Source organism: Haliotis rubra, unplaced genomic scaffold, assembly GCF_003918875.1.
Source record: "Haliotis rubra isolate DU_JTF1 unplaced genomic scaffold, ASM391887v1 Scf1299, whole genome shotgun sequence".
In the NCBI taxonomy this organism is placed as follows: Eukaryota; Metazoa; Mollusca; class Gastropoda; order Lepetellida; family Haliotidae; genus Haliotis; species Haliotis rubra.
Genome location: NW_025765224.1, coordinates 165,775 through 192,417, shown reverse-complemented (window position 1 = coordinate 192,417; position 26,643 = coordinate 165,775). Strand labels below are relative to the sequence as shown.

The following is a 26,643-nucleotide window of genomic DNA, read 5'->3' as shown; positions in this document are numbered from 1 at the left end:
CGTCCATCACTGTTTTGTCTGGTGAAGAGCGTCTATCACTGTTTGTCTGGTGAAGAGCGTCTATCACTGTTTGTCTGGTGAAGAGCGTCTATCACTGTTTTGTCTGGTGAAGAGCGTCTATCACTGTTTGTCTGGTGAAGAGCGTCTATCACTGTTTGTCTGGTGAAGAGCGTCCATCACCGTTTTGTCTGGTGAAAAGCGTCTATCAATGTTTGTCTGGTGAAGAGCGTCTATCACTGTTTGTCTGGTGAAGAGCGTCTATCACTGTTTGTCTGGTGAAGAGCGTCTATCACTGTTTGTCTGGTGAAGAGCGTCTATCACTGTTTTGTCTGGTGAAGAGCGTCTATCACTGTTTGTCTGGTGAGGAGCGTCTATCACTGTTTTGTCTGGTGAAGAGCGTCCATCACTGTTTTGTCTGGTGAAGAGCGTCTATCACTGTTTGTCTGGTGAAGAGCGTCTATCACTGTTTGTCTGGTGAAGAGCGTCTATCACTGTTTTGTCTGGTGAAGAGCGTCTATCACTGTTTGTCTGGTGAGGAGCGTCTATCACTGTTTTGTCTGGTGAAAAGCGTCTATCACTGTTTGTCTGGTGAAGAGCGTCTATCACTGTTTGTCTGGTGAAGAGCGTCTATCACTGTTTTGTCTGGTGAAGAGCGTCTATCACTGTTTGTCTGGTGAAGAGCGTCTATCACTGTTTTGTCTGGTGAAGAGCGTCTATCAATGTTTGTCTGGTGAAGAGCGTCCATCACTGTTTTGTCTGGTGAAGAGCGTCCATCACTGTTTTGTCTGGTGAAGAGAGTCCATCACTGTTTTGTCTGGTGAAGAGCGTCTATCACTGTTTGTCTGGTGAAGAGCGTCTATCACTGTTTGTCTGGTGAAGAGCGTCCATCACTGTTTTGTCTGGTGAAGAGCGTCTATCACCGTTTGTCTGGTGAAGAGCGTCTATCACTGTTTGTCTGGTGAAGAGCGTCTATCACTGTTTTGTCTGGTGAAGAGCGTCTATCACTGTTTGTCTGGTGAAGAGCGTCTATCACTGTTTTGTCTGATGAAGAGCGTCTATCACTGTTTTGTCTGGTGAAGAGCGTCTATCACTGTTTGTCTGGTGAAGAGCGTCTATCACTGGACTATGCAATAAACAGGAAGTTAAAGGAAAACCAAGTTCTATGGATAGTCAACTTCTTCAATGCAATGAGTACGACGTTTCGTTGTAGGTCGCACTCATTGCAATAAAGCAGTTGACTATCCATAGAACTTGGTTTTCCTTCACCTATACACGTCCAAAAATGCCTCTTAAAGAAGAAAACAAGAAGTTGTCATCCATGAAGTTTTACGCTTCATGTTTTACTCATCAACTTCTAGAATGCCGATCAATAACTTAAAAGAATCACTGGATTGTCTGACAAGAGCGTCTATCACTGGACTGCCTGATTCAGTGTGTCCACCACTCAGTGTCTGGTAAAGACTCTCTGTCAAGGGATTGATTGGTCAAGACTCGATCGTCTACAGACCGCCATCATGTGACAAGATTACAAACAAACACTTACTTAATCACCGAAATGGTGTGAATATCGAGTGTTATCGACAGAGCAGGATACACTTACTAGCGTTGCTTTCACACACTATTACCGTTCCCAAGTGATCCATTCACAGAAATATCGCACCTATGTTTGACGTTTGTGTATGATCAATCCTACGGGTACATACTGACTCTCACATTTGAATCAAGCGAGGCAAAAACCGTTAGCTTTAAAACAGAAGAAGGCGAAATGTCGTCCACACGATTCTCGTCAACAAATGCAGACGTCCTCCTGATACTGATTGAATGAGTTTGGTTTATGCTGCGTGGTCACTGACGTTTATCCCACTTTGGGTGGGAGCTGATAACCTAGAACCATCTGAAATTCGAACACATGGTCATTGTTTCCGGAAGACCTAAGGGACGCATCTCTGCAAAGCGACTAGACAACAATCTCGCCGCTTCTGGGTGATCTATAACAACCCAGCACTTGAATAGACCACAGGTAATTGACCCTATTGTTACTCCAGATGGGTACAGTGTATTACGCCATATGGGTACAATGTGTTACTCCACATGGGTACAATGAGTTACTCCACAAGGGTACAATGTGTTACTCCACATGGGTACAATGTGTTACTCCACATGGGCACAGTGTGTTACTCCACGTAGTTACCGTGTGTTACTCCACATGGGTACAGTGTGTTATTCCTCATGGGCACAGTGTGTTACTCCACGTAGTTACCGTGTGTTACTCCACATGGGCACAGTGTGTTACTCCACGTAGTTACCGTGTGTTACTCCACATGGGTACAGTGTGTGTTACTCCACATGGGTACAGTGTGTTACTCCACGTAGTTACCGTGTGTTTCTCCACATGGGAACAGCGTGTTACTCCACGTAGTTACCGTGTGTTACTCCACATGGGTACAGTGTGTTATTCCTCATGGGTACAGTGTGTTACTCCACGTAGTTACCGTGTGTTACTCCACATGGGTACAGTGTGTTATTCCTCATGGGCACAGTGTGTTACTCCACAGGGGTACAATGTGTTACTCCACATGGGTACAGTGTGTGTTACTCCACATGGGTACAGTGTGTTATTCCTCATGGGCACAGTGTGTTACTCCACGTAGTTACCGTGTGTTACTCCACATGGGTACAGTGTGTTACTCCACATGGGTACAGTGTGTTATTCCTCATGGGCACAGTGTGTTACTCCACGTAGTTACCGTGTGTTACTCCACATGGGTACAGTGTGTTATTCCTCATGGGCACAGTGTGTTACTCCACAGGGGTACAATGTGTTACTCCACATGGGTACAGTGTGTGTTACTCCACATGGGTACAGTGTGTTATTCCTCATGGGCACAGTGTGTTACTCCACGTAGTTACCGTGTGTTACTCCACATGGGCACAGCGTGTTACTCCACGTAGTTACCGTGTGTTACTCCACATGGGCACAGCGTGTTACTCCACGTAGTTACCGTGTGTTACTCCACATGGGCACAGCGTGTTACTCCACATGGGTACAGTGTGTTATTCCTCATGGGCACAGTGTGTTACTCCACAGGGGTACAATGTGTTACTCCACATGGGTACAGTGTGTTATTCCTCATGGGTACAGTGTGTTACTCCACAGGGGTACAATGTGTTACTCCACATGGGTACAGTGTGTTATTCCTCATGGGTACAGTGTGTTACTCCACAGGGGTACAATGTGTTACTCCACATGGGTACAGTGTGTTATTCCTCATGGGTACAGTGTGTTACTCCACATGGGTACAGTGTGTTATTCCTCATGGGTACAGTGTGTGTTACTCCACGTAGTTACCGTGTGTTACTCCAGATGGATACAGTGTGTTCATCATCATGGTGACAGTGTGTTAATCGATATGGTGACAGTATGCTACTCCACAGGTTAAGTGTGTTAGGAACTTACAAAGTAAACTGAATGACATACTCTTGGAGTTTTTCTTATTTAATCTGTTGCCGTTATTCTGATACCACATTTGTTTTCTGGTTTAGTACGTAACGTTAGAATACCACGCCATACATGTATGAATCATCGGCAAATCAGATTACACGAAAAGTGAGAATAGTCCCAACTCTGGTGAGGTGTCAGTTTGCAGGGGGATCATTGCCTCTGATGACGTCCTTAATTCTGGTGAGGTCATGTTTCTTCCTCTCCTGCAACAGCTTGGAGTATTGTCATTACCGGACCTCTGTACACGTAAAACTAATCAAATGGTTCGCCTGTCAACATGGGAAATTACACAGGTGAAATGTCTAGCAAAAAGCCATCCATGTTCCAGGAGAGTGAGCTGTAATAATGCGCACCATATATGGAGGAGGTTGACTGGCTGCAGCATACGTGAGTTGGTACTATACTTGCACTAAGTATACATCGTGTGTGGACACACGTGTTGACATGTGGGAGCGGGAGGCCGGAGGACAAGTTAGTCCTGACAACACAACCTTCATGTTCACAGGGGATGCACCTGTAGAAGAGGATTGAGAACATGCAACGTTGGAATTCTGTCTCGGTAGGCCACGTTACCATGGGAACATGCATACACGACCTTGTAGTAGATGCATAATTATATTTTAGCAGTCACTTGATAGCAGTCACTAGATTGATAATATGATGTGCCGCTGAATTGACATCCAATTGATTGAGAGTAAAACAAAGAAGCGCTTTGAGCATGCATGTGGGATGGACTATAGCGCTATATAAATACCCATGTAATAATGTTATACATCTCATAACGCCGTCATATAATTGGAATGGAACGGTCTGTAAATAGTCGAGTCTGGACACCATACGAGTCGATGTACGCCATGTGATACGATGTGTATACCTAGTCACTCAGCCTTACCACCTGACTGTTTATCAGCTCGAAAGATTGGCTTATGATGTACCATTATGTCAGTCAGTAGGATTGTATTGGGCGTCTTCCAATTTCTTGCCTGCCAGTATTTGATTCCAAGCCTTATTAAAATAAGATGTTATATTCCATATGATGCCTCGATTCCAGGGAAACTTTGGTTTAGCCGTATAAAAGGTAGTGTTAGCTTTATGAAAGAGTACGGCTTTATTTTGTCACAACCTCCAGGAGTACCCCTGCCATGGCGCTTTAAAACGATAGTTGTCCATGACAGTTCTTCAGTTATGACAACGTCTTGTACTACCTAGACTTCATGATGTGAACTCAACTACTTGTGTCTGCACAGAATCGTCACACAGCAACCAGACTGTTAGTCGTTCAAGTCCGGTGACGTTTCGACGCTTGTGGTAGCTCAGTGGTTAAAGCGTTCACGTGTTATCCTCAAGACGCGGGTTCGATTGCCCACATGGGTACAATGTGTGAAGCGCACTTCTGCTTGTCCTCAAGCCTGGTAATGTTTGAACAATGTAAAGCGATACTCACTCTGTTGCTGACTATGTACCTTAGTAACTTCTCCAAATATTGACCAAATATCGTAAAACAAATTGGTATAATAATAATAATAATAATAATAATAATAATAATGTGTCCATTTATATAGCGCCAAACTCCACACTAGGTATGCTCATAGCGCTAACAATCAAGGCACAGCACATTATTACCCCGGATAACCCAAGCTGCCTGTTAGGCGCTAGAAGGTTATAGTCATATGACTTTTTTCCACCGGGTACCCATTTTCCTGCTGGGTGAACAGAGACAATTTTGAACAAACTAACTTGCCTAAGGTGAGACCACATGTGTCACATGTGTTTTGTTGTGGGGCAGGACTCAAGTCCTAGAAACTCTCAGGAGTTAAGCTGCCAAACACGGTCACCCATCCAAGGACTCTCCGAGCTCGACGCTGCTTAACGAATTGTGACCTGAGCTTTGAGCACAGGACCGCGCGCCACGATGTATCACATCTTTATCACGTGACAGACCATGAACAAGACGTGGTGATGAACCTGGTGTAGCTGGTTGAGTCAGTGCGGGATGTTACATACTTAGAACATGTAAACAAAACAAACAGGCAACAGTGTTACAATAAACCATGGTGTATATAGTAATATGGTATGGAGAGTCTACAATAAACCATGGTGTATATAGTAATATGGTATGGAGAGTCTACAATAAACCATGGTGTATATAGTAAACATGGTATGGAGAGTCTACAATAAGCCGTGGTGTATATAGTAATATGGTATGGAGAGTCTACAATAAGCCATGGTGTATATAGTAATATGGTATGGAGAGTCTACAATAAACCATGGTGTATATAGTAATATGGTATGGAGAGTCTACAATAAGCCATGGTGTATATAGTAATATGGTATGGAGAGTCTACAATAAACCATGGTGTATATAGTAATATGGTATGGAGAGTCTACAATAAGCCATGGTGTATATAGTAATATGGTATGGAGAGTCTACAATAAACCATGGTGTATATAGTAATATGGTATGGAGAGTCTACAATAAGCCATGGTGTATATAGTAATATGGTATGGAGAGTCTACAATAAACCATGGTGTATATAGTAATATGGTATGGAGAGTCTACAATAAACCATGGTGTATATAGTAATATGGTATGGAGAGTCTACAATAAACCATGGTGTATATAGTAATATGGTATGGAGAGTCTACAATAAACCATGGTGTATATAGTAATATGGTATGGAGAGTCTACAATAAACCATGGTGTATATAGTAATATGGTATGGAGAGTCTACAATAAACCATGGTGTATATAGTAATATGGTATGGAGAGTCTGTAGTTGCCCTTACTGATAAGGACTCAGACCGAAACACGGTGACAGAACTGGATTTTTTTTGAGATTGCAAAACTTTGAAGCTTGATGTTTCACATTGTATCATTGTACTTTTCTCAGATACTACAAGGAAAATCCTTCCATACATTGTATAAGGGTCATGCTTAATCTTTAAGACAGGTATGTTGGCGGTACAGTTATTGGACCCTGTAATTCATCTGTCTCTACACAGATTTTAACTGTGCTTTGCAAATAGCAGACAAGTGTTCAGGTTTGAGAGTCACGTCAATGGTTGACAGTAGGGGTGCTGGATTGTGGCAGATCTCACCCTCAGTTAACACACAGTTAACACACAGTTAACACACAGTTATAAGCTGACCTGCTCTGTGACCAAACAGTTCATGTACTTATACATACATGATACGTTTACTTTTACAAGAGTTTCTTCAGCCTCGTACATCGCTCTTCTGCACGACTAACTTAGATGGAATGTCCACTCCATGATTGTGGGACAATTGTTCTGTGTACAACGCTGGGATCATAGACACATTTATGTAACTGTCTTCATGTTCTGTGCAACCATGAATGCATGTAATAATTTATTCATGTATGCGTAAGCACCCCCCTTGAACACCAACTGACCACATCTCCCTGCTGACCTGAATATTATGTCTACGAGTTCGTCAGTCAAAATATATTCACCATGGTAACATTTCTCCACACAACCATACGCCGCTCTATCCCAGTGATTCTTCGAAATGATCACAAAATGCAAACCAATGCTAAACCTACAAGGTTACCGGACCACCATTGCTCAACATAGCTTGCTCTGTTGCAGCTGCTACCTACATGAAGCGGTTACTCAATATATACTGAATGCAACGAACCCTGCTATCTGACTAAATTATGAATAAATGAATATATTTTATGAATATAATGAATACAATTTATATTTCAAAATGAATAATTTGTCTACTGACTTAGTGCCGACAATGACTACTATTTCACAGTCAAAGGGGAGTGGTGGCATTTTATCGAAGTACACTGTATGCCTAAAATACATCATTGCTAGGTGTTGTATACAGACGACTTACGTAAGCCCATGGTTTTACATTAAACAATATCTGATGTTGTCGACCATGAGCCGCACCCCATCACCTCCCTCCTCTCCTCCTCCAGCACCCCCACCGCTACTATTCCTGACATCAAATCATTTTCTCGTTGAAGGGGGCACTAGGCCATGGTTCCATGTGGGTTGATAGAGGCCTGCAGAACTCTGACATATTCCACACTGACACATTATGCCGGATCTTGTCTGATGTGTCACAGCAGTTGACATGACACCCGATGTTCGTGTCGAATATAGTAATCTATGATATGTTTGATTTCTCCATCGGTTCGTTATGGCGGATGTTTAGTGATACGTTGAAAACTGCAAGTTCGGATTCATGGAGAAACGTTGACCATGCCCATTGCATTTGAGAAGTGCTGTTTGTATGTGGGTTTGTATGCGTCACAGTTACATACAACGTTCAACATTTCAACCAGATTGCAGCCTGTGTGTAACCGAGTCGAACAGACAGGTGGTTGTTTTTACGAGAAACTACCCTGACGTCGAGATGGTAACGTCGAACGTTCGATTCTCCACATGGGTATAATTTGTGAACAAACTTATAACGTTGACCTGATCACCGATTTTAGTTGACGCTATGTTAAGCGTCGGGCAACCAAACGTTTTGTGTAAACTGATTGACGGCTGCTGTCGGTAGAACATGCTTACACCATTCCTGAAAACACCCGGTGTCCTTAGATATCAGATAATGAAGACATCAACATCTGTTGTTCTCTAGGTACATTGGCGACAAGAGGCAAACAGAGATAAGGGCAGGTGAGGGTTCTGTGTAGAATACACCGCCAGTCTGCATACAAACAACACACAGGTCTCGTTATGAAAACAGAACTTTCATACACTTTGACAAGTGGGAATCCTGTTGACTTAAAGTAAATATTTTTGATAGTCATTTTCTAAAGGTCTGAGTCATAAAAATAGTTTGCCGATGAAATAATTCCATCAATAATTCCAAATAAAACAAGGGCTGTGAAGGCATATTTTGTGATGTGTTGCTTCTATTGTAAGAAGACGTAGATGTAGTGCATCTGCCTATATTAACTAATCAATTTATTGATGACAAACTTGAATATGCTGAAATGATATTATACACCAGTCATTTCATTTATCATGATCTAACTTGTTATGACAACAACGAAAAGCTTTAAGATACACTTGTCTGAAATAGAATCTATATTGCTATGGCTTGCAGGAAAATATGTTGGGAGCACTTTACAAACAGTTTGAAGTAAATGCGTGTAAACCCTGGGTGTATGTTTCCAGATGACACCAGTAGGTGTAATTTAACTGTCACTGTACACTGGAACACTTGTTAATATCCTCACGGATATCGTACATGTTTCGTGCAATGAATATGTGTGGCAGCTTTGTTGGATATTAGAGCATCTCGAGCTGGAACAGGTTTATATTGTCGCGATGTGACGTCAGAATATGTTTTTTAACCCGACAGTTTACATTCACTGACGTCATGCTTAATTTCACCTGAGTTGTACCTGGGGGATGATTGCAAGGTATCATTCACAGGGTGAGTATATATATATTACAACACTGTCACATGGGTGGGGTAAAGAGTGACCGCACTGTACGGTCACTGCACATTGTACGGAAACTGTACACTGTACGGAGACTGTAAATTATACGAGGATTGTACGATGTACGAGGACTGTACACTGTACGGGAACTGACGCCGTACGGGGACTGTACACTGTACGGATACTGTACAATGTACGGGATTGTACACTGTACGGGACTGTACGCCATACGGGGCTGTATGCCGTATGGAGACAGTACGCCGAACGGAGACAGTACACTGTACGGGTACTTACACTGTACGGGGACTGTAAACTGTACGAGGACTGTAACCTGTACGAGGGCTGTACACTGTATGAAGACTGTACACTGCACGAGGACTGTACACTGTACGAGGACTGTACACTGTATGAAGACTGTACACTGTATGAAGACTGTACACTGTACGAAGACTGTACACTGTACGAGGACTGAACCTGTATGATGACTGTACACTGCACGAGGGCTGTACACTGCACGAGCACTGTAACCTGTATGAGGGCTGTACACTGCACGAAGACTGTACACTGCACGTTGACTGTACACTGCACGAGGACTGTACACACGAGGACTACACTGTACGAGGACTGTAACCTGTAAGAGGACTGTACACTCTACGATGACTGTACACTGTACGAAGACTGTACACTGCACGAGGACTGTACACTGCACTAGGACTGTACACTGTACGAGGACTGTAACCTGTACGAGGGCTGTACACTGTATGAAGACTGTACACGGTACGAGGACTGTACACTATACGAGGACTGTACACTGCACGAGGGCTGTACACTGTACCAGGACTGTACACTGCACACTAACTGTAACCTGTACGAGGACTGTACACTGTACGTGGACTGTACACTGCACGAGGACTGTACACTGTACGAGGACTGTACACTGTACGAGGGCTGTAAACTGTACGAGGGCTGTACACTGCACGAGGATTGTACACTGCACGAAGACTGTACACTGCACGAGTACTGTACACTGTACGTGGACTGTACACTGCACGAGGACTGTACACTGTACGTGGACTGTACACTGCACGAGGACTGTACACACGAGGACTACACTGTTCGAGGGCTGTAAACTGTACGAGGACTGTACACTGTATGAGGACTGTACACTGTACGTGGGCTGTACACTGTACGTCTACTGTAACCTGTATGAGGACTGTACACTGAACGAGGACTGTAACCTGTACGAGGACTGTACACTGTATGAAGGCTGTACACTGTACGAGGACTGTACACTGCACGTTGACTGTACACTGTACGAGGACTGTAACCTGTACGTGCACTGTACACTGTACGAGGACTGTAACCTGTATGAGGACTGTACACTGTAAGAGGACTGTAACCTGTACGAGGGCTGTACACTGTATGAAGACTGTACACTGTACGAGGACTGTACACTGCACGCTGACTGTACACTGTACGAGGGCTGTACACTGTACGAGGACTGTACACTGCACGAAGACATTTGGACAACGTCTTTGTAGTATGCAACTGCAAGCGATGGGGGAAACATGCATGCCAGGAAGTCACCCCATAACATGTGCTTTAAGTATCTAAGTTCACACTTATATGTGTATGGAGGTACTTGAGTAATTGTGTATGTTCTGTTTAGTGTTATTATTGAATGTGAAGCAACAGTCTCTTCTCCGGGCCTTTAAATGATCTTAAGCAATCCTGATTCGAACAAGACTTGACAACAAATGTTGATAGCAATTTGGGTGACGATGCAACTCTATTATTTCAATCTCAAATTTTACTGTGTGTTTATGCTAGTCTTATTCGGGATAGTGGCTTGGTATGTTTACCTGAGGAGAACACTTCAAAGAAAACGGAGGTAGATAGGTGCAAAAATATATGTTGCATATTATGCTGAGAAAGCGGTGTGATCCGTCTCCTGGAGAGAGCAAGAAGTATCTAATGCACTCCTCAATTGCTTCATCTCGTACATGCAACCAGAGGTAATTATCATGCGTGACATGCTGTCATCCGTACATGTCTCACACGGACAGGCCTTTTCTAATACTGTTTTGTATAGCTGCCAGTTGTGAAATAGACCGTGTCAAGCTGAATGACAGCTTGCTTGCACTCTTCAGTCTGTATTGAGAACTGTTTTCATACACATCCCTATTTTTACTTCTACCACACGTCCCCGAATAATTGCAGGTGAACAACTGACTTAGCATATGTTTGTGACGGGTGCCACCGGCGGGGCAGAATACGCTTATCTTTTCGCGAACACCTGGTATCATCAATATCCCATAGTGATTCCTAAACACATGCTCTGTCATCGTATAGCAAGGTGGATCACTGAATCGTCTGGTTCAGGCTCGATTTGTTTACGAATAACATCGTACAACTATAATAATGCTGAAACAAACATGTGCTCATGATATGGCCACAATTGTACAATCGATGTGCGTTTAGGAGAGATTTATTATGAATGTGGAAATGGTTTTGTCGCTTTTATTTACCTAACTTAGTGAGTTATTTTTCTGTTATACAACACACGTCAACACCTCAGATGATACGCTCACGGGTACAGGAGGTAGGTCAGATGTACACGTCAACTGGTCAGATGAAATACTCACGGGTACAGGAGGTAGGTCAGATGTACACGTCAACAGGTCAGATGAAATACTCACGGGTACAGGAGGTAGGTCAGATGTACACGTCAACAGGTCAGATGAGGAGGTAGGTCAGATGTACACGTCAACAGGTCAGATGAAAGTTCACGGGTATGTAGGTCAGATGTACACGTCAACAGGTCAGATGATATACTCACGGGTACAGGAGGTAGGTCAGATGTACACGTCAACAGGTCAGATGAAATACTCACGGGTACAGGGTAGGTCAGATGTACACGTCAGATGTACACGTCAACTGGTCAGTTTATGATAGATACTCATATCGTAGACACTAAATACAATGCAGAAATAAACACGGGGATTCAATGTCTGAGCATTCCAATGTTTATTCCGAGTTGTAAACAGTGACCAGTGTGCTCACAAACGTAAAACATGCTGAATCGATAGCATAATGTCAAGCGTGTCATGTTCTTTTGTAAATGTTGTATAGGACAAAGGCCATTGCTCTCAGTGAGGCTGATCCAAGTTGATCTTCATTTGTTTCAACGAAAACCCAACCTATCATATGTATCCGCACGTAGAATACGAAGAATGCATGCAGGATAACATTACAAATATAACCAGCAACCTGTTATCCTCTTAGTAACATACCGTTGCTTTCAGTTCTAAATGTCAATTAAGTTGGGATCCGTCCACCATCAAGCCGTAGCTAAAGTACGCTAAAACACACATGCACAAAACGTCATTGGATGTGGAGATTGATGCATCTATCCACTCACCAGTCAAGTTAATACACATCAACAATAACTGTACGCTTCGATAACTGCAACAATTGTGATTTCAGACCCGGGTTTTGGACAGACCCAACTCTTCAGCCAAGGTGGTGAAGTAAAGACTGTCTGATATCTCAGCTGACTTAGTTTACAAAAGCACGATTTGATGATGTCCAACAGCTCGACACACACAGAACTGGGCAGATGACAATGAATGAGTGTGGCTAATTCTCATCACGATCTTATAATGTCCAACAGCCCCCCACACGGTGAGGAGCAACACGATCAGATTGCCATCGCGAAGACAGGCGTGGACGTCAATGACGCCCTGAAAGCCCCGGATGGTGGATGGGGATGGGTGTGTGTGGCAGGCCGCTTCTTTGTGGTGGCCCTGGTCCTGGGACTAATCACTGGCTTTGGCATCGTGTATGTTGAAATGATTGACTATTTCGACACGACGAGAGTTGAGACGGCATGGATGAGCTCGTTACATAGCGCTACATATTGTATAACAGGTGAATGCCTCGGCTTGAAGCCGCAAGCGATTCCATGCTAAGTTTGGGGAAAATTGGGAAATGAAGGTACTATTTAATTTCTGTGGAATAGAAATGTTAGTAAATATAACTTATAATGGATTTCAACATATATGGTCATTCATAAGCCCGTGTGTTCAGTTTTAGAAATTCCTCCGAGCTTTGTCAAAGATAATTAGTGACAGTCCCCACGAACTACCCGACAAAGTTAAACCACTCAAATTCATGTCAAGTATGTGTTGAGCTATGTTTAATTTGCATGCTTGTAATTCATAAATTTATCAAATTAGATCTGCTGTCATATAATCTAGTCTGTGATTATCACATATATGATCTGTTTCATGTGTATTCTTTCCATGAATGTAGGAAAACGATTTTCTCGAAACTTCATGCCATACATATCGCTTTATCGCCATGTCTCAAGATTTTACGAGCGCTTCACATTTGTGCCGATTTGTCGATTCTTTACGATGATGTCTTTAAGCTACTATTGTATCAGGTCTTGTCGGTGGTGGCCTAATTGACCGTTTCGGCTGCCAAACGTTGACAGTGACGGCGTCCCTCCTCACCAGTGCCGGATTCATCATCAGCATGTTCTCACCAAACATCGTCATGCTCTGCGTGGTGTACGGCGTCCTGACTGGTGAGTATGCAGACCCTGTTGTACAATGGAGTAGGGAGTTGAATGAGTGAATGCTCTGCGTGGTGTACGGCGTCCTGACTGGTGAGTATGCAGACCCTGTTGTACAATGGAGTAGGGAGTTGAATGAGTGAATGCTCTGCGTGGTGTACGGCGTCCTGACTGGTGAGTATGCAGACCCTGTTGTACAATGGAGTAGGGAGTTGAATGAGTGAATGCTCTGCGTGGTGTACGGCGTCCTGACTGGTGAGTATGCAGACCCTGTTGTACAATGGAGTAGGGAGTTGAATGAGTGAATGCTCTGCGTGGTGTACGGCGTCCTGACTGGTGAGTATGCAGACCCTGTTGTACAATGGAGTAGGGAGTTGAATGAGTGAATGCTCTGCGTGGTGTACGGCGTCCTGACTGGTGGGTATGCAGCACCTGTTGTACAATGGAGTAGGAGTTGAATGAGTGAATGCTCTGCGTGGTGTACGGCGTCCTGACTGGTGAGCATGCAGCACCTGTTGTACAATGGAGTAGGGAGTTGAATGAGTGAATGCTCTGCGTGGTGTACGGCGTCCTGACTGGTGAGCATGCAGCACCTGTTGTACAATGGAGTAGGGAGTTGAATGAGTGAATGCTCTGCGTGGTGTACGGCGTCCTGACTGGTGAGTATGCAGCACCTGTTGTACAATGGAGTAGGGAGTTGAATGAGTGAATGCTCTGCGTGGTGTACGGCGTCCTGACTGGTGAGCATGCAGCACCTGTTGTACAATGGAGTAGGGAGTTGAATGAGTGAATGCTCTGCGTGGTGTACGGCGTCCTGACTGGTGAGTATGCAGCACCTGTTGTACAATGGAGTAGGGAGTTGAATGAGTGAATGCTCTGCGTGGTGTACGGAGTCCTGACTGGTGAGTATGCAGACCCTGTTGTACAATGGAGTAGGGAGTTGAATGAGTGAATGCTCTGCGTGGTGTACGGCGTCCTGACTGGTGAGTATGCAGCACCTGTTGTACAATGGAGTAGGGAGTTGAATGAGTGAATGCTCTGCGTGGTGTACGGCGTCCTGACTGGTGAGTATGCAGACCCTGTTGTACAATGGAGTAGGGAGTTGAATGAGTGAATGCTGTGCGTGGTGTACGGCGTCCTGACTGGTGAGTATGCAGACCCTGTTGTACAATGGAGTAGGGAGTTGAATGAGTGAATGCTCTGCGTGGTGTACGGCGTCCTGACTGGTGAGCATGCAGACCCTGTTGTACGGTGGAGTAGGGAGTTGAATGAGTGAATGCTCTGCGTGGTGTACGGCGTCCTGACTGGTGAGCATGCAGCACCTGTTGTACAATGGAGTAGGGAGTTGAATGAGTGAATGCTCTGCGTGGTGTACGGCGTCCTGACTGGTGAGCATGCAGCACCTGTTGTACAATGGAGTAGGAGTTGAATGAGTGAATGCTCTGCGTGGTGTACGGCGTCCTGACTGGTGAGTATGCAGCACCCGTTGTACAATGGAGTAGGGTGTTGAATGAGTGAATGCTCTGCGTGGTGTACGGCGTCCTGACTGGTGAGTATGCAGACCCTGTTGTACAATGGAGTAGGGTGTTGAATGAGTGAATGCTCTGCGTGGTGTACGGCGTCCTGACTGGTGAGCATGCAGACCCTGTTGTACGATGGAGTAGGGAGTTGAATGAGTGAATGCTTCAGTTATGGGTGTGACTAAACCTTCCTGACCTACGAAGGTTGTGGTTGTACTCGGTTTACAAAATGGTAACATCTCAAAGACCCGTATTGGAATTGATTCACAATTAGGCATTATATTTAAACAGGCATCACTACGCATTCTCAGTTGATGAAAATGGCTTCGACGTCAACTCCAACTGAAAGGGCTCACTCTGAGATTTATCCTTTGGGGAAGGATATTCCCTTCTTGTTGCCTTTAAGATGTCGGCACTGCAGGTCAAGAGGACAGAGAAAGACAAGAAGATGCCCTCAGGTCAAGCAGACCTCTCACCACTAAGGGAACCGAGGATCAAATACATGACATGGATGGACGATGACCATCGTAAAACCCTTTGAGGAATGACCTTGGCAAAATCATGGTTTCAGCACTTCAAAGCTACCAGTTTCAGTTTCTCGCGAGAATTTACGTGGTTTTGGAGGAGACGCGGCGGTTATGGTGAGCGACTTTTAAACACGAATGAGTCTTAGTTTAACCAAAATATTCAGCATCAGGACTAGGAAATACTCCATCTAGATAATCCACCGAAATATTCAGCATGAGTATGACCCATCTAAACTGACGTTCAAAGAAACTTGGCAACTAAAAAAATTAAATTGTTGAAAGACAGATACTTTCACCTTAGCGTAACCATGCTAAATCCACCTCCAAAACCCACAGAACAGGAATCCGTGTAATGACTTGTACGGGTGTTTTGAAAAGGTTTTTTATTTTGCAAAATGCACGTGATTTGCGTGTTCAGAAATTGCACATGTACAAACGTGTTAAAACTGTTCAGTTCACACGTTATCGATGCAGTATTAAGACAAAGACACATAAGAAATGCCCAGGTTAACACAAGAACAGCGCGAGAGGGCCACAGCAATGCTTCAAATGTGTGCACCACAGACCCATGTTACAAGAACATTGAACAGTCCTGCTCCCATAATACTGTACGCGGTTCAAGTATCGGACAACAGACAGGCCAAAAACAGGCAGACCAAGGGTGGCCACGCCCTTTGAAGATCGCTACCAACACACCTTGCAGTTGCGTAACAGATTCTTGCCTGTGACGTCATCGGCGTCGAATGCGTTGGGTCGTGTGGTGAGCAGACAGACAGTAGGGCAGCGGTATCAGAGCCTACAGATCCTCAAGAGGCTCGCTGTTGACCAATGAACATCGTCGTGGAAGACTGAGATGGGCGTTGGCAACGTCGTGATTGGCAACGCGTCGAAAAACTGTTTTGTCTACCCCACATGGACATTACCAGACATATGTGATAAGTTGTTCTCTGTTTTGTTTTGACTATTTACACAATGGTTTAGGCACATACTAATGCTTCCAATACCGCTTATGTTGATCATTAATGTTTTTTGTTTGTTTTTTAGCCATAGATCATCTTGTGGACGTAAGTTTAGATGAACCACCGAAATATTCAACATCAGCGACAGGGAATAACCTCTCTATGATATGGTTCTCAACATCAGCGACAGGGAATAACCTCTCTATGATATGGTTCTCAACATCAGCGACAGGGAATAACCTCTCTATGATATGGTTCTCAACATCAGCGACAGGGAATAACCTCTCTATGATATGGTTCTCAACATCAGCCACAGGGAATAACCTATCTATGATATGGTTCTCAACATCAGCGACAGGGAATAACCTCTCTATGATATGGTTCTCAACATCAGCGACAGGGAATAACCTCTCTATGATATGGTTCTCAACATCAGCGACAGGGAATAACCTATCTATGATATGGTTCTCAACATCAGGGAATAACGATATGGTTCTCAACATCAGCGACAGGGAATAACCTATCTATGATATGGTTCTCAACATCAGCGAAAGGGAATAACCTCTCTATGGTGGTTCTCATGATATGGTTCTCAACATCAGCGACAGGGAATAACCTATCTATGATATGGTTCTCAACATCAACGACAGGGAATAACCTATCTATGATATGGTTCTCAACATCAGCGACAAGGGGAATAACCTCTCTATGATATGGTTCTCAACATCAGCGACAGGGAATAACCTATCTATGATATGGTTCTCAACATCAACGACAGGGAATAACCTCTCTATGATATGGTTCTCTCAAAATAACCTCTCTGATGATATGAACATCACCTATCTATATGATATGGTTCTCAACATCAGCGACAGGGAATAACCTCTCTATGATATGGTTCTCAACATCAGCGACAGGGAATAACCTATCTATGATATGGTTCTCAACATCAGCGACAGGGAATAACCTCTCTATGATATGGTTCTCAACATCAGCGACAGGGAATAACCTCTCTATGATATGGTTCTCAACATCAGCGACAGGGTTCTCAATAACCTCTCTATGATATGGTTCTCAACATCAACGACAGGGAATAACCTCTCTATGATATGGTTCTCAACATCAGCGACAGGGAATAACCTATCTATGATATGGTTCTCAACATCAGCGACAGGGAATAACCTCTCTATGATATGGTTCTCAACATCAACGAAAGGGAATAACCTATCTATGATATGGTTCTCAACATCAGCGACAGGGAATAACCTCTCTATGATATGGTTCTCAACATCAGCGACAGGGAATAACCTATCTATGATATGGTTCTCAACATCAGCGACAGGGAATAACCTCTCTATGATATGGTTCTCAACATCAGCGACAGGGAATAACCTCTCTATGATATGGTTCTCAACATCAGCGACAGGGAATAACCTATCTATGATATGGTTCTCAACATCAGCGACAGGGAATAACCTCTATGATATGGTTCTCAACATCAGCGACAGGGAATAACCTCTCTATGATATGGTTCTCAACATCAGCGAAAGGGAATAACCTCTCTATGATATGGTTCTCAACATCAGCGACAGGGAATAACCTCTCTAACCCATCTATGATATGGTTCTCAACATCAGCGACAGGGAATAACCCCTCTATGATATGGTTCTCAACATCAGCGACAGGGAATAACCTATCTATGATATGGTTCTCAACATCAGCGACAGGGAATAACCTCTCTATGATATGGTTCTCAACATCAACGACAGGAATAACCTCTATGATATGGTTCTCAACATCAGCGACAGGGAATAACCTCTCTATGATATGGTTCTCAACATCAGCGACAGGGAATAACCTCTCTATGATATGGTTCTCAACATCAGCGACAGGGAATAACCTCTCTATGATATGGTTCTCAACATCAGCGACAGGGAATAACCTCTCTATGATATGGTTCTCAACATCAGCGACAGGGAATAACCTCTCTATGATATGGTTCTCAACATCAGCGACAGGGAATAACCTCTCTATGATATGGTTCTCAACATCAGCGACAGGAATAACCTATCTATGATATGGTTCTCAACATCAGCGACAGGGAATAACCTATCTATGATATGGTTCTCAACATCAGCGACAGGGAATAACCTCTCTATGATATGGTTCTCAACATCAGCGACAGGGAATAACCTATCTATGATATGGTTCTCAACATCAGCGACAGGGAATAACCTCTCTATGATATGGTTCTCAACATCAGCGACAGGGAATAACCTCTCTATGATATGGTTCTCAACATCAGCGACAGGGAATAACCTATCTATGATATGGTTCTCAACATCAGCGACAGGGAATAACCTCTCTCTATGATATGGTTCTCAACATCAGCGACAGGGAATAACCTATCTATGATATGGTTCTCAACATCAGCGACAGGGAATAACCTCTCTATGATATGGTTCTCAACATCAGCGACAGGGAATAACCTCTCTATGATATGGTTCTCAACATCAGCGACAGGGAATAACCTATCTATGATATGGTTCTCAACATCAGCGACAGGGAATAACCTATCTCTATGATATGGTTCTCAACATCAGCGACAGGGAATAACCTCTCTATGATATGGTTCTCAACATCAGCGACGGGAATAACCTCTCTATGATATGGTTCTCAACATCAGCGACAGGGAATAACCTCTCTATGATATGGTTCTCAACATCAGCGACAGGGAATAACCTCTCTATGATATGGTTCTCAACATCAGCGACAGGGAATAACCTATCTATGATATGGTTCTCAACATCAGCGACAGGGAATAACCTCTCTATGATATGGTTCTCAACATCAGCGACAGGGAATAACCTAACTCTATGATATGGTTCTCAACATCAGCGACAGGGAATAACCTATCTATGATATGGTTCTCAACATCAGCGACAGGGAATAACCTCTCTATGATATGGTTCTCAACATCAGCGACCTATCTATGGGAATAACCTATCTATGATATGGTTCTCAACATCAGCCACAGGGAATAACCTCTATGATATGGTTCTCAACATCAGCGACAGGGAATAACCTATCTATGATATGGTTCTCAACATCAGCGACAGGGAATAACCTATCTATGATATGGTTCTCAACATCAGCGACAGGGAATAACCTATCTATGATATGGTTCTCAACATCAACGAAAGGAATAACCTCTCTATGATATGGTTCTCAACATCAGCGAAAGGGAATAACCTATCTATGATATGGTTCTCAACATCAACGACAGGGAATAACCTATCTATGATATGGTTCTCAACATCAGCGACAGGGAATAACCTCTCTATGATATGGTTCTCAACATCAGCGACAGGGAATAACCTATCTATGATATGGTTCTCAACATCAGCGACAGGGATAACCTCTACCTCTCTATGATATGGTTCTCAACATCAACGACGAGGGAATAACCTCTCTATGATATGGTTCTCAACATCAGCGACAGGGAATAACCTATCTATGATATGGTTCTCAACATCAGCGACAGGGAATAACCTATCTATGATATGGTTCTCAACATCAGCGACAGGGAATAACCTCTCTATGATATGGTTCTCAACATCAACGAAAGGGAATAACCTATCTATGATATGGTTCTCAACATCAGCGACAGGAATAACCTCTCTATGATATGGTTCTCAACATCAGCGACAGGTTCTCAACATCAGCGAATAACCTCTCTATGATATGGTTCTCAACATCAGCGACAGGGAATAACCTCTCTATGATATGGTTCTCAACATCAGCGACGGGAATAACCTCTATCTATGATATGGTTCTCAACATCAACGACAGGGAATAACCTCTATGATATGGTTCTCAACATCAGCGACAGGGAATAACCTCTCTATGATATGGTTCTCAACATCAGCGACAGGGAATAACCTCTCTATGATATGGTTCTCAACATCAGCGACAGGGAATAACCTATCTATGATATGGTTCTCAACATCAGCGACAGGGAATAACCTCTCTATGATATGGTTCTCAACATCAGCGAAAGGGAATAACCTCTCTATGATATGGTTCTCTCAACATCAGCGACAGGGAATAACCTATCTATGATATGGTTCTCAACATCAGCGAAGAGGGAATAACCTCTCTATGATATGGTTCTCAACATCAGCGACAGGGAATAACCTATCTATGATATGGTTCTCAACATCAGCGACAGGGAATAACCTATCTATGATATGGTTCTCAACATCAGCGAAAGGGAATAACCTATGATATCTATGATATGGTTCTCAACATCAACGAACATCAACGACAGGGAATAACCTCTCTATGATATGGTTCTCAACATCAGCGACAGGGAATAACCTATCTATGATATGGTTCTCAACATCAGCGACAGGGAATAACCTCTCTATGATATGGTTCTCAACATCAGCGACAGGGAATAACCTATCTATGATATGGTTCTCAACATCAGCGACAGGGAATAACCTATCTATGATATGGTTCTCAACATCAGCGAAAGGGAATAACCTATCTATGATATGGTTCTCAACATCAACGAAAGGGAATAACCTATCTATGATATGGTTCTCAACATCAACGAAAGGGAATAACCTATCTATGATATGGTTCTCAACATCAACGTTCTCAACATCAACGAAAGGGAATAACCTATCTATGATATGGTTCTCAACATCAACGACAGGGAATAACCTATCTATGATATGGTTCTCAACATCAGCGACAGGGAATAACCTCTCTATGATATGGTTCTCAACATCAGCCACAGGGAATAACCTCTATGATATGGTTCTCAACATCAGCGAAAGGGAATAACCTATCTATGATATGGTTCTCAACATCAACGACAGGGAATAACCTATCTATGATATGGTTCTCAACATCAACGACAGGAATAACCCTCTCTATGATATGGTTCTCAACATCAGCGACAGGGAATAACCTCTCTATGATATGGTTCTCAACATCAGCGAAAGGGAATAACCTATCTATGATATGGTTCTCAACATCAGCGACAGGGAATAACCTATCTATGATATGGTTCTCAACATCAGCGACAGGAATAACCTCTCATATGGTTCTCAACATCAGATAACCTGATATGGTTCTCAACATCAACGACAACATCAATATGGTTTATCAAAGGGAATAACCTATCTATGATATGGTTCTCAACATCAACGAACAGGAATAACCTCTCTATGATATGGTTCTCAACATCAGCGACAGGGAATAACCTATCTATGATATGGTTCTCAACATCAGCGACAGGGAATAACCTATCTATGATATGGTTCTCAACATCAGCGACAGGGAATAACCTATCTATGATATGGTTCTCAACATCAGCGACAGGGAATAACCTGATATGGTTCTCAACATCAACGACGAGGAATAACCTATCTATGATATGGTTCTCAACATCAACGAAAGGGAATAACCTATCTATGATATGGTTCTCAACATCAATGACGGGGAATAACCTCTCTATGATATGGTTCTCAACATCAACGAAAGGGAATAACCTCAGCGATCTATGATATGGTTCTCAACATCAGCGACAGGGAATAACCTCTCTATGATATGGTTCTCAACATCAGCGACAGGGAATAACCTATCTATGATATGGTTCTCAACATCAGCGACAGGGAATAACCTCTCTATGATATGGTTCTCAACATCAGCGACAGGGAATAACCTATCTATGATATGGTTCTCAACATCAGCGACAGGGAATAACCTATCTATGATATGGTTCTCAACATTCGACAAACCTATCTATGATATGGTTCTCGACAGGGAATAACCTCTCTATGATATGGTTCTCAACATCAACGAAAGGGAATAACCTATCTATGATATGGTTCTCAACATCAACGAAGGGGAATAACCTATCTATGATATGGTTCTCAACATCAACGACAGGGAATAACCTATCTATGATATGGTTCTCAACATCAGCGACAGGGAATAACCTATCTATGATATGGTTCTCAACATCAGCGACAGGGAATAACCTATCTATGATATGGTTCTCAACATCAGCGACAGGGAATAACCTATCTATGATATGGTTCTCAACATCAGCGACAGGGAATAACCTATCTATGATATGGTTCTCAACATCAACGAAAGGGAATAACCTATCTATGATATGGTTCTCAACATCAACGAAAGGGAATAACCTATCTATGATATGGTTCTCAACATCAACGACAGGGAATAACCTATCTATGATATGGTTCTCAACATCAGCGAAAGGGAATAACCTATCTATGATATGGTTCTCAACATCAGCGAAAGGGAATAACCTATCTATGATATGGTTCTCAACATCAGCGACAGGGAATAACCTATCTATGATATGGTTCTCAACATCAACGACAGGGAATAACCTATCTATGATATGGTTCTCAACATCAACGAAAGGGAATAACCTATCTATGATATGGTTCTCAACATCAACGAAAGGGAATAACCTATCTATGATATGGTTCTCAACATCAACGAAAGGGAATAACCTATCTATGATATGGTTCTCAACATCAACGAAAGGGAATAACCTATCTATGATATGGTTCTCAACATCAACGAAAGGGAATAACCTATCTATGATATGGTTCTCAACATCAGCGACAGGGAATAACCTATCTATGATATGGTTCTCAACATCAACGAAAGGGAATAACCTATCTATGATATGGTTCTCAACATCAACGAAAGGGAATAACCTATCTATGATATGGTTCTCAACATCAACGAAAGGGAATAACCTATCTATGATATGGTTCTCAACATCAACGAAAGGGAATAACCTATCTATGATATGGTTCTCAACATCAGCGACAGGGAATAACCTATCTATGATATGGTTCTCAACATCAGCGAAAGGGAATAACCTATCTATGATATGGTTCTCAACATCAGCGACAGGGAATAACCTATCTATGATATGGTTCTCAACATCAGCGACAGGGAATAACCTCTCTATGATATGGTTCTCAACATCAGCGACAGGGAATAACCTCTCTAATATGGTTCTCAACATCAGCGACAGGGAATAACCTATCTATGATATGGTTCTCAACATCAATGAAAGGGAATAACCTCTCTATGATATGGTTCTCAACATCAACGAAAGGGAATAACCTATCTATGATATGGTTCTCAACATCAGCGACAGGGAATAACCTCTCTATGATATGGTTCTCAACATCAGCGACAGGGAATAACCTCTCTATGATATGGTTCTCAACATCAGCGACAGGGAATAACCTCTCTATGATATGGTTCTCAACATCAGCGACAGGGAATAACCTCTCTATGATATGGTTCTCAACATCAGCGACAGGGAATAACCTATCTATGATATGGTTCTCAACATCAACGAAAGGGAATAACCTATCTATGATATGGTTCTCAACATCAACGAAAGGGAATAACCTATCTATGATATGGTTCTCAACATCAACGAAAGGGAATAACCTATCTATGATATGGTTCTCAACATCAGCCAACGTAGTGGAATAAATACGAAAACTCTGATATTTGAAAGGAATCCTGGTAATGGACTGCGAACCCTGGAGTCGCCTTGTACGAAACGGCACCAGGACAAACACCAGGACAAACACCAGGACAAACACTCTCATTGTGTCTTATTGTGTTGCAGGAACTGGAGTGTCACTGATGTATGCTACATCCACTGTGATTGTACTTCAATACTTCGACAAGAGACGGGGGCTGGCCATGAGTATATCCTCCCTAGGGGAAGGAGTGGGTATGCTAGTGTTACCTCCCCTTACCAACCTCCTGATAGAGACGTACAGCTGGCGGGGCGCCTTCCTGGTGACTGCAGGAATCACTCTGAATGCAGCAGTCTTTGGTCTGCTGTTTGTACCACCACCATATCTGCGTAAGGTCTCCCAAAGTAAGTTCCAATAATTCTTTGTGACTTTATACTTTGTTGAAAAAGAAACATTGTATCTTACAAACGTACTCGGATTCCTTGACATATGTCCAAAGTAGGGAAACACGTAAGAGGGTTTTATAGGCTGATCGCCTATAGTGACTTTAGTGACACCATTGCTATTGTGAGTTATATCCTTTATGTGTCTCTTCTTCTGACCAATCAGATTCCACCTCTCACATCGCTAGCAATTCCTTCAAACAAAATGGCGGCGCCCAGTGTTGACTATCTCACTGATCTCCAGGGACTACTTTCATGAAGCAACCTTTACTAAGGTTAACCTTAACTCCCATTCTTTAACATTGCACTAAGGTTACCTTAGTGACTTACGATCACCTTAGTGCTCTCCCTAGCCTTGGACAAATGTCAACCTATAAAATCCAATATACAGACGTGAACAATACCCAGAGGCATAGCAACCAGTGATTTACTCACTACTTTTAATTGCAGACAATATCCAGACCAAAAGTGTTATGCAGTCCTTTAAACAGCTCCTCAAGAAGAAGCTGTTCTTTGTGTTTGCCCTTAGCTCCTTGTTGGTGCACGTTGGTTACACAGTGCCGCTGATCAACCTCATAGACCTCGTGGATCTGAAAGGCATTGACAGAAGCCAGAGCGCCATGTTGGTGCCCGCGATGGGTATAGCCACCATCTTCTCCTTGGTCCTGTTTGGTTGGGTCAGTGACCTACGGAAGGTCAACCGGACCGGGTTGCATGCCGGGACCATTGCTGTGATGGCGGCTACAGTGTTCGTGGTTCCGTCGCTTGACTCTATAGTTGCATTTTTCCTGTTTGCGGCAGTGTATGGAGTATTTATGGGTGAGTTAGGTACGAGATTGCAGTACAAAAAGTTACCAATATTCTAAGTCTTCACAGGATGAATAAGGCAATTGTTTATAAGTACAGTGTGAAAATAGCAGCTTTATGGAGATGCCATTCAATAGGTCTTGTATTCAGATCCTTATAGACACAGGTGCATAAAGATGTCATCTATACAATGTCACAAAAGAAGATGTTTTTGATGTTGTCCATGTGTGCAACACAGTCGGGTTTTCATGCCCCATTTTGAACCAAAACACAAGTTGACCAGCCAATCCCCTTCCTAAAATTTAGCCATAGAGATGCTGACTAGTGTCACGTGTGAGTACGTATGTGTACGTATGTGTATGTATGTGTACGTATGTGTACGTGTGTGTACGTATGTGTATGTATGTGTGTACGTATGTGTACGTATGTATATGTATGTGTACGTATGTATGTCAGCAATCTTCAATACTATGAATGTGACGACGGGTTGAAAAGAACTGTTTCTGCAGTGACTTACGTTTAGCAACGGTCGCCACAATCGAATTGATGTGACACGCAGTCTAATGAACCTGTTATCTGTGTGCAGTGCTGTAACCTCGATTTTTGCAATTTAGACACAATATCAGACATTGTCTTTGCATTGTATACCTTGGCGGGACGAGCGAACACTTTAACCACTAGGCTACCCCGACCCCTGACATTGATGACGTGTTGCTAACTGTTAAACCAGTGTACGTTACATGTATCCATAGACTCGAATGTTGACTCGGTGTATTTATTTCCTCAGGGGCTTGGCACATGGGGCAGGCGGTCATCGTGACTGATATTGTCGGTGTTGAACTCACGGGAGTGGCCTTTGGCGTCCATTCCTTGCACGCCGGTGTTGGGATGTTCCTGTCATCTCTTCTAGCAGGTACTTCACAACCGCCCAACACCGTTCCGCTACAGGGTGTTGTAACATATTATATTGGGATTACACTTTCTTAGTAACGTACAGATTCTAGTACTTTTGTTGGGTTGAGTCCCATCCGGTATTCGAACCCACACCCTCAGAATCAGGCACCTAGTCGCCAGCACACAAAGTCTACCGCCTAACCCGCTCAGCCACCGCGACTTCCACAGGGGTGTTGTTTTATTTTGGAGGACATTTCAAAATTTGGCGCATTTGTGATTTCAGAAAATGTGTTTGTTTTGACTTGTATCGTATGCGTACGCATCGGCATTATTTCAGCCATACATGGACGAGAAATATGGGTGAACAATCGCCTTGCCTTTGCCTGTGTTTGTGACCCCTGTCACCCGAGGGGAAACT

The 26,643-nt window shown here is 43.1% G+C and overlaps 1 protein-coding gene across 4 annotated transcripts in view; it reads left to right on the top strand.

Annotated features, from left to right (window-relative positions):
* Positions 1 to 26,643, top strand: part of LOC124267058 (monocarboxylate transporter 12-like) — a 34,468-nt gene that overhangs the window by 5,321 nt on the left and 2,504 nt on the right. The window contains exons 2-7 of one of the 4 annotated variants that reach the window (XM_046701893.1): positions 12,359 to 12,362; positions 12,421 to 12,864; positions 13,382 to 13,525; positions 24,228 to 24,485; positions 24,975 to 25,343; positions 26,119 to 26,244. In XM_046701893.1, the coding sequence (XP_046557849.1) occupies positions 12,564 to 12,864; positions 13,382 to 13,525; positions 24,228 to 24,485; positions 24,975 to 25,343; positions 26,119 to 26,244 (1,198 nt within the window). In that variant the 5' untranslated portion in view covers positions 12,359 to 12,362; positions 12,421 to 12,563. Of the gene's footprint in view, positions 1 to 8,836; positions 8,928 to 12,358; positions 12,363 to 12,420; positions 12,931 to 13,381; positions 13,526 to 24,227; positions 24,486 to 24,974; positions 25,344 to 26,118; positions 26,245 to 26,643 lie in introns of those variants that run through there. The other 3 variants (XM_046701892.1, XM_046701894.1, XM_046701895.1) reach the window with 3 other exon arrangements.